The sequence below is a fragment of the Chelonoidis abingdonii genome, chromosome 2, assembly GCF_003597395.2.
Source record: "Chelonoidis abingdonii isolate Lonesome George chromosome 2, CheloAbing_2.0, whole genome shotgun sequence".
NCBI classification, from domain to species: Eukaryota; Metazoa; Chordata; order Testudines; family Testudinidae; genus Chelonoidis; species Chelonoidis abingdonii.
This window is the reverse complement of record NC_133770.1, coordinates 19596497-19614211: the sequence shown is the minus strand read 5'-3', so window position 1 is coordinate 19614211 and position 17715 is coordinate 19596497. Positions and strand designations below refer to the sequence as shown.

General features: G+C 43.6%; 1 protein-coding gene across 5 annotated transcripts in view; it reads right to left on the bottom strand.

Annotated features, from left to right (window-relative positions):
- DPP6 (dipeptidyl peptidase like 6) overlaps positions 1-17715 on the bottom strand; it is a 799862-nt gene that overhangs the window by 190181 nt on the left and 591966 nt on the right. For all 5 annotated transcript variants that reach the window (XM_032775624.2, XM_032775623.2, XM_032775621.2 and 2 more), the window contains one exon: positions 7441-7522. In XM_032775624.2, coding sequence (XP_032631515.1) covers positions 7441-7522 — 82 coding nt within the window. The remainder of the gene's footprint in view (positions 1-7440; positions 7523-17715) is intronic.

Here is a 17715-nt window from a genome sequence, read left to right as displayed (position 1 = left end):
ACAGGAGATTAACTGACCAAGATATCTGGTGTTATTGGCGGAGCGCTGCGCTAAATAAAACAGAGTGGTCTGACCAAATTGTGAGTCCTGATTCTACTTTGACAATTTTGGGAGGTTCCACCGGAGATGGCAACCGTCTTCACTGGGACTGTGTGATCCTGACCATTTTTGTAGGATGACTGTGGCAGCCGGCACCTGGGCATTGGCCTGAGCAGTCCTCTACTAGAGCGGAAAGGCGCATAGCCACAGTGAGGTCTACGCCATCAAACCTGTTGTTCCCACTCTGTTCTGGTAGGGATCCCGGTGATCTGACATCAGGATCTGGTCAGTTAATCTCCTTTTGTATCCACGAAGATGCCAGCTCTGCCCACATATCTACACCTGCGACACCATCACAGGACCTAACCAGATCAGCCACACCATCACCGTTTCATTCACCTGCACATCCACCAATAGTAATATACCCCATCATATGCCAGCAATGCCCCTTGCTATGTACATCGGCCAAACTGGACAGTCTCTACGGGAAAAGGATAAATGGACACAAATCAGACATTTAGGAATGGCAATATACAAAAACCTTGTAGCGAGAGCACTTCAATCTCCCTGGCCACACTATAGCAGACCTTAAGGTGACCATCCTGCAGCAAAAAAACTTCAGGACCAGACTTCAAAGAAAACTGCTGACCTTCAGTCATCTGCAAATTTTGACACCATCAGCTCAGGATTGAACAAAGATTGTGAATGGCTTGCCAACTACAGAACCAGTTCTCCTCTTTTTGGTTTTCACACCTCAGCTTGTAGAACAGGGCCTCATCCTCCTCTGATTGACTAACCTTCGTTATCTCTAGCTTGCTTGCTAGCATATACTACACCTGCCCCTGGAAATTTCCACTACATGCATCTGACAAAGTGGGGTAATTCCATCCAACAAAAGCTCATGCTCCAAAACGTCTGTTAGTCTATAAGGTGCCACAGGACTCTCTGCTGCTTTTACTGAAGTTGATGTGGAAACACCTGACTCCATCTTGGTGAACATAGATCTGCTGGCGCTGATCAACAAGCATGTGTTCTCTATCCTACCCACCGACTATCAGCAGCAGCTGCTACTGCTGCTCCCCGAGGTGGATAGGCAAGTCAGGGCAGATGGTTCAATGAGGATGAGTGGCTCAGCGCTCAACAATGAGTTCTTCACTTCAGCTGCCCAAGGCTGGAAAGAGAGGTTGTCAGAAGGTGAGTTCATTCCAGAAATGCAACTGAGAATACGGCAAGAGACCAAAAAGGAGAAGAAAGTGGAGCTATGGAAGGAACAATTCTTTGAGAGTTGCTACGATCAAAGTTCTGGAATGAGTCCTGAAAAGTCCAAGAGACTAACAACATACACCAGCATTCATGACACACAGGCCAGGAATCCACCAGCTGAACAGATGAAATGCATGCTACTCTCCAAAACATCACCCAGTAAAGAAAAGAGAACTTCTCTGTCAAAGTCTAAAGTACAGGATGGCGCTAGGTATTGCCACTCTCCCTACTCTGTTTTTGTGCTCTTCCCCAGGGTAGGTTAGGGTTCAGTCCTTTTGAAATTTTGTCGGGATTACCATGGGTTATGAATGGAACTCTGGTACTGGCAAGGGAATAGATATTGGAAATAATTTGTTGTCTCAGTATATGTGCTCGTTGTCTGCTGTTCTCTTTTCTCTTTTCTTTTCACAGGTACATTAAAGACTTGCAGTCTCTTGTGCTGGATTCCCCTGTCCACTCCTTGCAGCCAGGTGATTCGGTCCTCGTTCGCACCTGGAAGGACGAACCCCTACAGGAGCGGTGGAAGGGACCACATACTGTCTTGCTGACATCCCACACAGCAGCCAAGGTTGAGGGACATAAAAACTGGATACACCATTCCCAACTCAAGGTAGTGAAGAATTTCCCGTCATTGGATCAGTGGACTGTCCAGCCTGCTGGTATCTCGGACAATACTGACCTTGGACTTAGATTGCTGTTTAAACGACACAGAGGACAGAAAAAGGACATTGCACCTATCTGAAGTGTGGTAAATTGTACAGATTTTATTGATTGTACCTTTGAACTCTGAATTCACAGTATTTTGTTCCCTACCTTTCATCTCAGGAAAACATTATGGGTTGAAGCCCTCAGTATGTTTTGGTGTCATTTTCCCTTAGTAGGGCATTTTACATGCTTTTGGTTATGGTCTCTCTAATTAGGGCCCAGATGCACGCGGCTTGGGGTCCTAACACTCCTGATTTAGCAACCAACACCTATGAGGCTCTAAAGGTTTCCTTTGCCCGAGAGTTCAATCTATCCAACTGCTGGATATACTCTCAAATCCCTTATCATGCAGCAGGGTTGCCCTGGAGAGCTATTCCACAAAATTGGTCTGACTTTTGTCAGCGCTGGCTTGCTATCTATGAAGCAGGCTCACCTTTCTCCCGGTTTCGAGTATCCATCCCTGGAATTGCCCCAGGATGGCCAACCCTATTCCAAAATTGCTCCCATGAACAACAATATGCCTTACGTAATGATTCTTGGCATCCTTTTGGCAATGCCTCACATTTTCCACAACCTATTAGGTTGCGCTTTGTTTCTTCAGGGTTCCTCTGTTATCAGCAGTCTGCAACAGCAAATCACACTTGGTTTGCTGGTAACAGTACCTGTCAATTTTATCTGTCTCCTAAAGCTAATGTCTCCATTCCCCTTCTTAATAGTTCAGGTCATGACACTGGTGAAGGTCTTCAGTATTTTCGACCTTATACTGCCCTTTCTGACCTTGCTGGCCTAAATGGTATGGCAGCTACAGGTCAGTCATTTTATATTTGCGGTAGATCTGCCTATAAGTGGCTACCCCATCGCTGGTATGGAAGCTGCTACCTAGGTTTCCTTGCACCTCCCCTTCGGGTCTCAGATCAACCTCCACCTGGTCGTCCCAGGCAACGTAGATCTCTGCGAGCTACTCCAGAGCCCATTAGAGAAGGAGATAGGTTAGGTATGATTCTCCATCCTTCCTATGGAGTAGGGCAAATGGCCCAACTCTACCGCAGACTCTCAGTATTTTTAACTCGATTTGCTAATGAGACCTTAGCAATAGAAGAAAGCTTAGCTCTGAACTCGACCAACTTAGACTTTTAGCTCTGCAGAATTGACAGGCTTTAGACTATGTCTTGGCCTCTCAAGGTGGAGTTTGTGCCCTTATTGGGGATGAGTGTTGTACCTATGTCCCAGACAACTCAGCAGACATTAATCGGCACATACTAGCTGCTGAACAAGCTTTTAGTCAGTGGAAGGCTCAAGAACAAGCTCCTTCCCTTTTTGAATCCCTCTTTAATTGGTTACCTAACCTTGGTGGGGTAGGTTCAGAATTGATTCGCTTTTTGGTAATAGGGGTAGTGTTATGCTTACTTGTTCTACTGTTACTTACCTGTTGTAAGGTTATCATGGGAAAGGTTTGTTCTACAACCTCTGTCACACCTATGCTGATGGCTGGCCACCCTCAGCATTCCCCAGACCCAGATTTAAACCAAGTGCTGTCATCATATTATGAGAAGACTCAAGCAGGAGCTTTTTGAGTATTCTCAAAGGAGGGATTGTTGGGGACGCACTTGGGATAAACCAGGTAATCGGGGGAATGGAAGGTCATGCAAGCCAATGGAAGTCCTCTATGTTCTGAGCCATGGTGCACCACCTCCTCCATCTTGAGTTTCATGTTTGACCTCAGGTTGCCCTTGTTGGGAGGGGCTGCTCCTACTCCCTCAGTTGCCAGGCAGATTTAACCTTTGGGCGGGAAACTTAACTGTTACTAGGCAGACTTAGCCTTGGGTGGGGACTGGGTGAGTGACAGATCATGTTATAATGTGTATCAGTTTTGGTTTCAGTATAAATAGTTAGATAAGCTGTTTGTTTGGCGCGCTTGATCTGAGTCCTGTGTGGCTCCAGGCGTCTTATTTGAGCTCAAATAAAGTTTGTTTACTTCTCCACCCTGGTGTGTTTAATTGGTTGCGAAGCACACTGGGCAACGGACCCAACTGTTGCCACCCTCGGGCACTCTGTGCTGGCAACAAAGAGAGGAAAAGATTTTGTCCCACAATGTGTCTGAAACAATTGGGTAGGTATGATATGGAATTTGTTCATTTCTCTGTGAAGGATTCACAATAGGCTGTTGGTAGAGGCAAGATATTGAACTGAATGGAGGATAAGTTTGGGTTTTGGTATGGCTATGTTCCTTTTTCTAAGATGCAAATTAATTGCCCATTGTGGAATCCCCATTGATGAAGGTTTTGGACAAACACCGCTCAGGGATAGTCTTAGTCCTGGACGCCTGTCTCAGTGCAGAGGGTTGGCCTTGATGACCATCATATAAATCTAAAGTACTTGGTAGTATTACACTATGATTCCAGGAGTGAATGGCACGTAACTATAGTGATCGACCCCAGCAGAAAATCTGTTGAAGAAAGGAAGATACACTCATGACATAGGAAATGGCCCAAGCACAATTCAGGTTGCCTTGTCTTTCAGATTAGAAGAGTGCAGTTTTTGTTATGCTTTGAACAGCTCACTTTGTACTAAAATAAAAATTAAGCAGTTAAGTAACAGGGGAAAAAAACCTTCTTTTGTTCTATTCTTCAGTTTTTCTAAAGGCAGTTCCTTGTTAATGAAAATCTTTTTATACATATGGAATTATAGGTACTGACTGGAAGCCCAATGAAATAGATACAGCACTGCCAAAGTTAATATACGGCAAACAGTTCTGTCGGCATCAGAAATCATCCACAAACAATCTTACCAGCGAGAACTATTCAGTCTGTGTTATCCTTTTATGCTAGAAAGAGTCCTATCATGGTATAATCTTTTCTTCTCCCAACAGAAAATAAAAGTAATAAAACTGTTTAAACTGTGTTTGCTTTTGTTATAAGATGACTGAACTCTTTACAAGCTTTCCTCTTTCAGCGTTCTCATTCTTGTGTTAAAGGTCCCCACCAGTACCTTACTGTTTATACCTTATAAGAAGTGCCACACTGTTATTTCTTGAAGCAGCCATCTGCTATTTATCAGCACAAAAGGTACATATAGCACAGGAAGCCAACAGAATAAGGCTTACCAAGTCATTTCACTCGGGTCACCAAAAAAGTTTATTCTTATAAGACAGCAAACTGTTCCCAAGAAGACTGACAGCAGATTCTTCATATCTTGGGAACAGTAGGGCCTGATTCTCCTTCCACCCATACCAACAGAAATCAGAAGCAATGCCACTGAAGTCAATGGAGTTACATCAGTGTGAACACCCCACATTTCCACTAGTCAGGAGTCCAAAGCTCTCTCTCAAACCCAAACCTCACATGTGCTAGTACAATCCACACCACACTGGCCACAAGGTCAACATATTGAAGGTGTCCAATGGCGCACATGACAGATGGAGCTAGAGAAGGGTGTGTGAGTATGTGCACCGAGAAGAGGAATCTCTTTCTAATCATTTTTCACATGTGGGGAAATCCCTGCATCAGTATTGTTAGGTTCTTTGTGCAGTAACTATGAGGTCTGCTGCTGCGTCAAAGCTGACTTTTCTGGTGAAGCAGAAAACGAGCATCATTCCTGTGTCTCCTACAAGCCACAGTGCTGAAGAGAGGACTTAGTCGCCAGCAGTGGCAGCTGCTGCCATTTCTTTTCATGAACCACAGTAGTGCATGTAAGGCTTCTTCAGTGTTTTGGAAGCCATCTTCCAGTAATGCCACATATTGAACATTTTGACAGCTAGCCTGTGAGAATATTTCTTGAGAGTAAAACAAGTGTGGTTCCCCTGGCCACTTTTCAAGATTAATTTTCTGTGTAAAAGCCCATTTGAACGTGCAATAGCACAAATGCCTCTAGCAGATAACAAATCCTTAGAACCAGCTACAAAAACTTTCTCCCAGAAGGTATGATTTCAACATGAAAGGTGTTAATTTCTCCTGACAACACTATCAAAAACATTCATGGCTTCCTCTTCCTGCTCTACTGCACAGAAAGTCTATCAGCCAGCAAGCAAACATTAGAACGGGCTTTTTATCAAAGCAAAAACATCACGTCTTCACTGCCTGCTTAACAGAACTTGTGGCTGCCCCCTTTTAATTGTGCCTTCTGAAGGAAGGTGACAGTTGGCACTTTAAAAGCTTAGATATTGGATTTGCACTAGGAAATGAGGGCAGGGGACACTTGCTCTAAGGAAGGACACTCCTAAGGTGGCAGGAGCTATGAGCTGACATAGTTGAGATTGCACAAGCTCTCATTGTGTGGAAACCTGCATGAGCCATGAAGAGACCATGATAATTTTGGGAACAAAGCACTCCATGAGGGCTCCCCTTTTCACCCCTGCAGATTTGGGTCCTTGTCTACATTGCTCCATTTCACAAGCCATTGTGGGCCAAATTCAGGTGCAAATCCAGAGTAGCTCTGCGAAAGCTGCTGTGTACACATAGCTCAACTCTACACAGGTCTGTCAATACAGACAAACTGCCAGGTCCCTGCTACCCCAGAGGATGATGTCCCCTTCTGAGTCTGCCAAAATAATTCCAGTATTGCAAATCTGGAGACATTCCATGGAAGCAGAAACCTCTCACGCAGCAGCGATGTTTCACCTGAGGTAGACCGATGTAGAGAAGTTTGCCCTACAACTGACACCAGGAGAATCAAATCCAGGATCTCAAGTTGCTATTGACAAAGGGCTCATTTTCTGTATTTCAAATAATCAGCCGTTTGAACTAAACTGATTGATCTTCCTCCCATAGGATATTAATAAATGACATATATTTGTTAATATGAAGAACAATTCCTGTACAGGTGCTACAGGTGCTACTGCTAAATCAACTCCTTTTAGAAACATGTAGGACTGAACAATAGAAGGGACTTGAGGAAGGACTGGAATGGAGCAGGGCAGAGCCAGCAAGAAAGGAGACAATTTATACTAGATAAGTGGGAAACAGAGCTTTGGCGACATTGCCTATGGAATACTTTCTATTACTAAATATTTACACAGTAGTAGTACTGAGGGGATCGTGGCTTCACTGCATTGTTCTCAACAAACATATGTTTTGATTTTATGCACATGAGTAATGGTATGTGCAGACACAAAATGCCAGTGTATCCCCACGCATTGCGTGTACAAGTGCATTGAGCATGTACAAGTTGGGGGTGTGCTGATGGACAGGTATAACCTAGCATGCTCACTTTTGAAAAGCTGGGGCCACAACATTCAGAGATGAGTTAGGATTTTAATAGCGTGAGTACAATATACCATAAATGCTCCAGACACATGTTGGTTGTAAGAAATCCGCCAGTGAAGAATTGCTCTAAGAGAAAAGGGGGTAGTTGGCACAATATCTATTTATAATGATTTTTCAAAATGACAACAGCATGTGTTTGTATAAATTCATTTCCATGCTTGTGCTATCTTACCAATTGTTGCCCCTTTGGACCCCATCCAGCGTACTGAAGCTTTGCGTTACTAACTTCGGGCGGATACAAACTCTGGGGATCCCTGAAAAAAAGACAGACAAAGATTTCAGCCTCTAGAGTTTCATCCTTTAAACTTGTGCAGTCCCTACTTTGAAGTTCCATCACATCCACTTGCGTTCGCTTCTTTGGCTAGAATCTGCCAGCACTTACTACTGGAATTCAATGACTACTTAACATGTAGTCAGCACTACTTCTGGTAAGAAGTGTGGGTAGGAACAGCTGACAATACCTCTTCTCACTAATACAAGACTGAAATACATTCATGCTACCAATGACTAGCCTAAGCCTTAAGTACTAGTCAAGGGAAGACAAACAAAATAATTGTATTTATCAACACTTGAGGTATCTACAAAGGACAAACAATAATTACAGTTCTGAAACACACTGCCATGAGATAATATAATTTCATCTTCTTCACCCCATGGCTTTTCTGCCTGATAATTTCGTTTTCAACATGATGGCAGGGAACTCTGGCATCTCTATTACTACCGCATAAACTGATATCCAGCTTGGCTTTCAGGGGAAAAGCTGTTATTAATAATACTGAATCTCAATCTGTTAAAAATAAAATTGAAATGCTTTTCCTGTTCCTTCATTGTTACCTTTGTTTTAGAGAAGAACACCAGTGAACATGGCAAATGCAATATAAAATAGTGTGCTTCTGTAAATGTCAGTGCTGCATAATGTCATCTTGTCACATTATAGGCATCATGTTGTCTCCGATTATTTTGATGGCGCTTATACTCAATGCAAATAATTATTTTTGATATTTTGAAGTTGCTATTACAACCTTTTTTATTTATATAACAAGTCTATAAATAACAATATTAATAAAGCTTTCATATAGTGCTATTCACAGTAGCTCTCAAAGTGCTTTTCAAAGGAGGTCAGTATCATTACTGCCATTTTATAGATGGGAAAACTGAGGCACAGAGCAGAGGAGTGACTTGCCCAGGTCACACTATAGCCCAGTTGTAGATGTGTGAATAGAAGCCAGGTGTCCTTAGTCTCAATTCAGTGCTCTACCACTAGACCACACTGCCTCTCTTCTTTCACTTGTATGACTTTTATTCCTTCCATAAGCACATTGTTTTCTCTTGCCTCTTTTACAATACAATGAAATGAAAGGCAATAATTAGATACCACCAGTTAAATCCAGTTATGTCTAAAAACGTGTGCCCTTTTTCCTTTTAGACTGGAAAACACAGTAAGTTCACATGCATTATATTTTGAGGCTGATGCTATATATAAGGGCCTGATCCTGCTCTTTTTAATTAGCCAAAAACTAATTTGTGAGCCTTGCCACATGCACTGGTGGCCTAGTGCTTGAGGAAGCACATAGAATCATATAATCATAGGACTGGAAGGAACCTCAAGAGGTCATCTAGTCCAGTCCCCTGCACTCATGGCAGGACTAAGTATTATCTAGACCATCCCTGACAGGAGTTTGTCTAACCTGCTCTTAAAAATCTCAGTGATGAAGATTTCCACAATCTCTCTAGGCCATTATTTTTTCACGAGTTAACGACCGCTGACAGTAGTAAGTTTCTTCCTAATGTCCAACCTAAACCAACCCTTGCTGCAATTTAAAGCCCATCTTTCTTTGTCCTATTCTCCAGTGGTTAGGAGAACATTCCTCTCCTCCTTGTAACCAATCCTTTAATTACTTAAAACTGTGATCATGTCCCCTCTCAGTCTTCCTTCTCCAGACTAACAAACCTCAATTTTTCAATCTTCCCTCATACGTCAATGTTTTTCTAGAACTTTAATAATTTGTTCCTCTTGGACTTTCTCCAATTGTCATCAATTCCCTGAACTGGCACCCCAGAACTGACACAATATCTCATTGAGACTATATCAGCGTGGATAAAGAGCACAAAAAAATTACTTCTCGTGTCTTGCTTACAACACTCCTGATAATACATCCCAGAATGTTTGCTTTTTTTGCAACAGTGTTACATTGTTGACTCATATTTAGCTTGTTATCCACTCTGCCCCCAAGATCCCTTTCCACAGTACTCCTTCCTAGGTAGTCATTTCCCATTTTGTATATGTGCAATTGATTGTTCCTTCCTAAGTGGAGTACTTTGAATTTGTTCTCATTGAATTTCAGCCTATTTACTTCAGACCTTTTTTCCAGTTTGTTCAGATATTTTTGAATTTTAATCCTATCCTCCAAAGCACTTACAACCCCACCCACTTGGTACCATCCACAAACTTTATAAGAGTTCTCTCTGTGTCATTATCTAAATCATTGGTCTCTTGAGGCCCCTTCCAGTCCTATGATTCAATGGTGGATGAAGATATTGAACAGAACCGGATGCAGAACTGATCCCTGCCAGATCCCACTTGATATGCCCTTCCAGTTTGACTGTGAACCAATGATAACTACTCCCCAGGAACGGTTTTCCAACCAATTATAAACCCATCTTATAGTAGCTTCATCTAGGTTGTATTTCCCTAGTTAGTTTATGAGAAGGTCATGTGAGACAGTATGAAAAGCTTTACTACAGTCAAGATACAGGCAGTCCTTGACTTTACGACATTCGACTTATGACAAACAGGACTTACGACATTTCTGAATCGGAGTGGATTGCGGTTCTGAGTTATGACACAATTTTCAGGAACCAATTGAGTCCTAAGTCCGAGGACTGCCCGTAAACCACATCTACCGCTTCTCCCTATCCACAAAGCTTGTTACACTGTCAAAGAAAACTATTAAGCCACTGCGCTCATTTTTAAAAGGTGCATAACATTTGCTCCTCCAGCATAGCATGCATGACCCCAGTGGCATTCGTACGGCCTTCGTCCTCCAAAGGAAGAATGTCTCCTGGAGCTGCTTCAGGAGCAGTACAATTTCTGCTTCCATCCTGCAAGGTTTGGTTGCAAAGGACTTATTGTAGTCATTAGTTGCTTTTGAAAGATATGAGGTGGGGAGCAGGTAAATGACTCACTCTATCTTGAATACTGTCTGTTCCCATTAAAATCAGTCACAAAGCGCCCAGTCACCACAATGGAACAACTTCACAGCTGTTTATGATTAATTCTAGTGTTACATGTACTTTATGCCTAAGCCACTAGCCGGCCATTTCTGTCAAAATTCCAGCAATGTGGTTAGTCATTTTGGTTACCTCAACAGACAGTAGCCTCTTTGTGTGGCAGAAATGTAGCAGGCTGATAAATTATGAGAAATTGTATTGTGATTTACTGAGAGGAAAAACACACTTCAGCTACTTGTTACACAAATTATTTAGGCCAATTTTTCACCTATGCCAACAAGACAAGTACAATACTAAAATACTCCCCTCAAATGAACAGATTGGACAAACTACAAGAATTCAAACCAGTAACACATCAAAGAAAGCACGTGGAGCTGAGGGACATGAATATCAATTATAGTTTGGACCAATAAAAGACAAGTCATGTCAGTTCTGCTCACTGCATCATCTTTCAGGAGAGCTAAATTCTATTACAATGAGAACTGCAGCATAAAAAAGCTTTGGTAACTGATAAGGGGTAACACAACACAGAAGGACAAGACCACCAATTCGCTCTACCAGAAAGGTGCTCTGCTAGTGATGAAGCAGCAAAAGTCATCCTCTCTCTCACATCTATTTTTAAAGACAAAAGAATGTTATCCACTGAACTAGCTCCTAAATTGTGTAGATGGGCTGCAACTATCTGATGTTTGTGGAGTTTAAAAAGCAGCAAAAACACTGCTGCAGTTACGCTGATTCACTTCTAAACCTTGTGCTGCCAACTGCAAAGATAACGGATAGCATATTCTACTGTGCGGCTGCAGGATTTAAGAAGCCATGCACTCAAAGTCAATGCTTTCAGTGCTACAAACCAGAGAGCAATAGCTTGCTCAGTGCAGTGTGTCACCACAGCATGGAGGAGCACAGCATGGGCCAGATCTTTAGAAGAGCTCTGCAGCCATTTTGAAAATCCAGCCCCAACTGTGGGTGCCAAGTACCTGAAAATCTGATCCTGAGCTCATCTGAAAATCTCTCTTAGGCAGTTGGACCCCATTACTGTAATATCTGAGTGCCTCACCCCACACCTGTGAGATAGGGAAAGAGAATGGCTATTATGCCATTTTACAGATGGGGAACTAAGGCATAAAGTGACTTGTCCAAAGTTATACAGGAAATCATTGGTGGAGTGGTGGTCTCCTTAATCCCAGACTAGCACTCTAGCCACTGGAACATCCCTCCTTTCCCTCTCTAAAAGCCTGTCTACCTTGCAGTGGTGTGTAGGGTACAAGCAACTACACACCACAGTGGAAGGCAAGGCTGTGTTCACACTTACTGCAGTGAGCAGCCTCACTCAGCAGTGAAAGACTCCAGAGCAGGGAGGCAGCAGGGAAAACTCTGGCAGCTCCTTGCTGCTGGAGATTTTCACTATACCTGAAAAAGGCTCTGGCAGGGGGGAGCTGCCAGAGCCTTTCCCCACAACTGGAGCCTCTCAGTGGGGAGGCAGCAGGACGCTACACTGCTAAAAATAGCTGTTTAGATGCAGGAGGGACACCTTGGACGTGTGGAGAGCTGTGCAGGGAATATACCCTAGCGTTCAGGTGTGTGGGGCACTTTACTCACCTATCCTGCACCTCACCGTCTACACTGCTATTTATACCCATGCTAGCTGGGCATGTAGTGTCTACACTATACACACTGCCAAAAGTGCAGACCTACTCTAAGCTGGCCCTATTTTTCTGCCTTCAGGGGGTGCCTGGATTTCCCATTACTAGGATAAGAATTACAGGTGCACACTGACAGACTGATAAATATCCACCCCTAAACATTTTCCTCTTGCAGTTTGAGTTGCTCCTGATAATTCTGTTTTCAGTTTTCATGCTGCTCTCTCTCTCAGATAGGACCATCCACTGCAGCATCCCTGTTATGCTGTGAGGGGTGACATTGCTCAGGGTTTGGTCAAGGAAAACAGGGGAAGGACCTTTAAACACCTGTGTGGTGTGCTTTAGTGGGAAACAAAAGGGAACGATAGGAATGTCCTGCCTTATTAAGGCCCAAGCATCCATCCTAAAGGCACAACAGCCTTAGCCAGCTTTGAACTGGAGGGTTCAGTCAGCAATCAGTGGTCTGCACTGGGAGTGAGGTGAAGTCACATGACTCCAGGAGGCCCTCGGGGGAGGGGAAGATTCTGCCTCAGGTAGGGGTGCAGAGGGGGCCCGCCCAGGGCTACATCACCCTACAAGGATACAACATATTGCCTCCCACTGTGTGCCAGTCCAGCTGTGCTGGGCAGAGTGGAGGCAGTGCAGAGCCTTGTTTCCACCTTCTACTTATCCTTTTTGAGCTAATGCCTGCCCACCCTCAGCTCCCACTGACTTTCAGGGGAGTTATGGGGATACACGCTTTTGAAAATCAGGTTCTGAGGAGCATAGGGACTCCAGCTGCACCTGCTCACTGAGTCTGTTCCTCGCCCCATCACCTTAGCCTGCAGAAGCTGCTGTCACACCCCAATGGCCCCCTCCCCTTAAGGAGTCCCCTAGGAAGGCAGATCAGCACTGTATATTGCTAATGCTGTTGCAAGCATCGCAAAGCATTTTGGGGAGGATTAAAGGTGTGTGAGTGGAGAGTGGAAGGTTTCTTTGTAGGTCACAAGAGGCCAAAAAGGGGGGAGAAGAAAAAGAAAAGAGCAGAGAATGCGTAACTCAAAGTTGCAGCTAACAAGCTCAGTTCAAAGATAAGATGCTGGCCGCTGCCCAAGGACACTGCTCGCAGCCAAGACTTGGCTCACAGCCGAGAAAGACGGGGGCTTGAAAGTTGCCTGAGTGGCCGTGAAAACAAAAATCCAACTACACAGAGCTGCACCTGCAGGACAGCGAGGCCAACGAAGAAGAAAACAAAGTCCAGAGCTACAAAGATAGCAGCGAAAACAGAGTGAATGAGGTGGCGACGGTGAAGGCCAAAAGAAGGAAAAACAAATTCTCCGAAGCCGGTGTGTTTTGGGCATCCGAGAAGGCCACAGTAAGCCGATCGAGACTGGTACAAAGAGCACCAGGCACAGGGGGCCTGGATGACAACACCCCCAAAGGAACCCAGGACTTAAAACCCTCCTGAGACCTGGAGCAATTTGGACATTACAGTGATTTCCCAGATGACCTGGGCCCAGGGCAAGAAATCCTGTCCACCCCTCTTCTTCTTACGTTACACCCAGGCCTGGCCAGCTGTGGGTCAGGCATGCGTGAGTATGAAAGTGGGTTAGGGCTTGGGGCTCTCATGCTTTCTTTCTTCCCCTAAGTGACGTGGGAGCATTCCAAGAACTCTCTGCTGTTATTTTATTATTTTATCAATAAAGCTTTAAAATTCAGACACGTCGTGTGCCTTGTCATCTCCTTCCCAAAAAGATCTTGTGCCCCAGTCTGATCAACTGACAGACTGGTAATGAAAATCTGTCACACTGCCCTCCAAGAGAAGTATGAAAAATCCTAGGTTCTTCTCTCACTCTCCCTTTCAGGAGCATTTGCAAGTCCCCCCATGCACAGTGCAAGGGTGAATGGCTGTGAGACAAAGAACTGTGTGTGGCAGTCCATGTGGGTCGAAGCCCAGTGTTAAAATATCTGCAGGAAAAAGATGAAATTCTACCCATGACATTTGCAGGTGGAATTGGCTACAATTCTCTATTTTTACTTCACTGGAAAAGCTGTTAGTTAATCTTCAAAGTATTTTCAGCTTTGTTTTTCTATTTGAATCCCTATAACACACTCCTTAGACTCACCCAGCCCCTTCTGATTCTCTCCTGGGTTTCTTGGCTGTTGTACCAAAGATAGAATCCTCTCAGCTGGAGCTAAACTTTCACCTGAAACTGTAGTGGCATTTCCTAATTTTCAGATACCTGTGTGGAGGCCTAGCCACCCATTCTCTCTTGGAAGCCACTCGCTCAGGTACTTCCTGTCTCCAATCCCTTGTGTATCTTCTCCTAGAACTTACTTCTGGGAGAATTCTGCACCAAAAGATTTAAAAATTCTGTATCTAATATTCTAAAATTCTGCAAAATTCTGAATATTTTTGTCAAAATAACAATATAAGCATCCCAGTTTCAATTATTTTGGTAATTTATTTCAAAATACCTGTCAGCAAATATGTCTGTAACAATACAGACAACATAAAAAGATTCAGGAAATATTTTTTGACAAATAGATTCTTTACTAGACATATTAATACAGAACTGTGAGTAGTAATTTATTTAAACTACAATACAGAAACTTATTTCCTGCACAGCTCAAAAGCAGTGCAAAGGCTTGTGGAAGTCAGGGGTAACAGAGGAGCTGAGGGAGAGGGAAGTAAATTGTTGGGAAGAAGCCTGGGAGTGAACCTGGAGGGTTGCTGGGTGGGGCGGGAGAAGTATGGAATAGGGTTTTTTTGAGGGGGAGAGCAGGATTGTTAGGGAGTTGGGGAGCCTCCTCCATAAAGACCATGGCTGACCACTAGCCTCTCCCATTCAGTCAGGCACTCCCACTCAGCCATCTCCCTCCTCTGTTCCTATGTGTCCCTGAACCTCTCACCCCATTGTGTCCATATGTCCCTACACCCCAACTCAGCCACTCCCCTCCGTCTGATGCCATGTGCCCTGCACCTCCACATGTCCATGCACCACCATTCCCACTCAGCCCCTGGCTCAATTCTGTCACCACACTAGCTGTTGTGCCCCTGCCCCAGTCTGTCCCCCGCATTAGCCCTTCTGAACCCCAGTCTATGTGACCTCCCAGCAGCCCTGTGTGCCCTACTCTGTCTGTTTCCCCCATATCCCATGCCTCCTCACCTCACCCCATGGGCAGGGTGCTGTGAGGAAAGCAGCCTCTCCTCCTCCCTCTCTGTGGCTGTTTGCTCAGGCTCTGAGCCTGCTGCCCTCTCTTCTGGCACCACATCAGCCCCTGATGGGTGAGAGGTGTAATCGCTGGCAGAATCTATTTTCTGTGGAGAACAAAAAAATCTGTAGCGGGACATGAATTCTGTATGCATGCAGTGGTGCAGAATTTTCTCCAGGAGTATAGAACTATCATTTATAAACAATCATCCAGCCCTCTCTGAAGATCCTGTGCTTCTCACAGCTACTTGTCTGTAGGCCTTGCAGGATTTTTTTTTAACCTTCCCTTGTGGTCTCATTTGTACAGGATTTTGGCTTCAAAATGGGTGATTTTGGATGCAATCTTCAAGCACTATTAGTTAGTTCATACAATGTTTATTAATGAACCACTTCCATTACACATTTATACTATTTTCATTGTACACTGTCCTTTTCTATAACCAAACACTATACATTCGCCTTCATTTCCAAACCTGGAAATCACTGAGGACATTCCTATTAAAGGTTTACCGTCTCTTCTTTAGTCCCTTAAATTTGTGATTGATTTTAGTGCTTTCGAAGTGAGGAAACCATACTCACTGTTTTGAACCAGATATAAGATGGAGCAGGTGTTCAAACATCCCCAATGGTGCCTCAAAGTTGACTTGTTTCAACTCTGCTATGCTAGGCCTAAGTCTCTCTAGAAGAGAGACTGCTAAATTGTTCCAAACAGGCTGGTAGATATGTACAAGCAGAAGGACTCTAAAAGAACTGGGAAGACTAAAAAGTTAAGCATGTGTGACGTATGATAAGAAAAGCAAGATGGAGCACAAAAATCATTGTAGAAGAGATTATGGTAACTAAAAATGTGTCCAAGTACACAAAGAACCAGAGGTACAGTAGTGACTGAGGGAGAAAGCAAATCGTCCAAGAGATGGGAAGGTTATTTCTGACAGAAGGAAAAGACATTGTTAAACAATTAAATCACTTGTTTACTTCAATGTACACAAAAGCAGAGAAGAGACAGATGTCAGAAAGAAAAACACTTCCCAGAAGGCACACAGATCTACAGAAAGAGAGAGAGAAGAAAACAAAACATTGAAGGGAATCAAAGACATACTGGAACAGTTTAATCGAAGACTTAGATTGTCTAAAGATGCAGCACTAGCCGCCCCATATCCTGAATTTTAATGTAAGTGCTTAAATAGATTGGGAAACCTCTCCTGAGACATTTTGGGCTTGTTCTCTTTTACGCGTGCGTGTGTGAGTGGGCACATGAACGCATGTGAGCACGCACACCTAAACCTATTTAAATGTCTTGAGAAATAACCCAACATTTTATTGTACAGCCCACTAAACATAAGCCCCAAACAATGTTTTTCATTGATCAAAGGAAAATGCAGGCAATGAAAGCAAATCAAACTCATTAAAAGGTTCAAGCACAGATATATAGCAGATCTGTGGTTTGCTCTTAAAAACAACCAGGGATCCCACACATATTACCCACAGGGCACTGAATTCCAGACATAGAGCATAAAACAGAAAAGCTCCAGATAACAAAACAAGTTTGCTCGACAGAGTCAGCAACCCAGTCAAATTCAGCCACAAAGTAAGGAGTCTAACCAGTCTAGCTGACTACAGTCTGTCTGTGCGGCTAACACATACAACAATATAATGTTTGGCAGCAGGCCAGGCAAAACCTGGCGAAAATGCTAATACAACTTTAAAATCAATCATCTGTCATAGCAGGAGCCAGTTAATGTCCATTGGGAATGATGTAAAATTCATGGCACCGGATGGTCTTTGTTGTGAAATTCTGCAAATACTGGAGGTGATTTAAAAATCCAGTAGAGACTGGGAAATGGTAAGGAGTTATAGTAATCTAGTCTGGAGGAATGGAGGCATTGACTGGAATCTTTAGTTTTCTCTGAGCATCTGCAGACGTTGGAAATGGTCTTCAGATACTGAAAGGATCTTTTAAAATAAATGACATGATCATGTTCCTCATGTGACATCTTGAAAGTGTAGATGACAGAGGTTGTTTTTTTTAAAAAAACTTTTGCTTCCACTGATGGAATCATATCTAGTCCACACAAAAGGATGGTGAAGAGGTCACAGCCTCTAAGGGACAAAATAAGCCACTTAAAAGCAATTTTCTTTGACTGGTGTTTAACTCCATTAAGTTTTTGCAGCCATCTAGTCTTGAGGCTCCGTGAGGAAGAAGGTGACTATCACTGGAATCAGCAGGATCTCAAATAATTCAGGTTAGGGATCAACAGCTGAAATGTAGCAATAAAACCTAGGCCTTGAAAGGACTCCCTTGACAGGGAGACTAGACATGTTAAAGCAAGTAGGACTATAAGGGATACTGTACATTTGCAGCAGCCATGTGTCTTCTCCAAT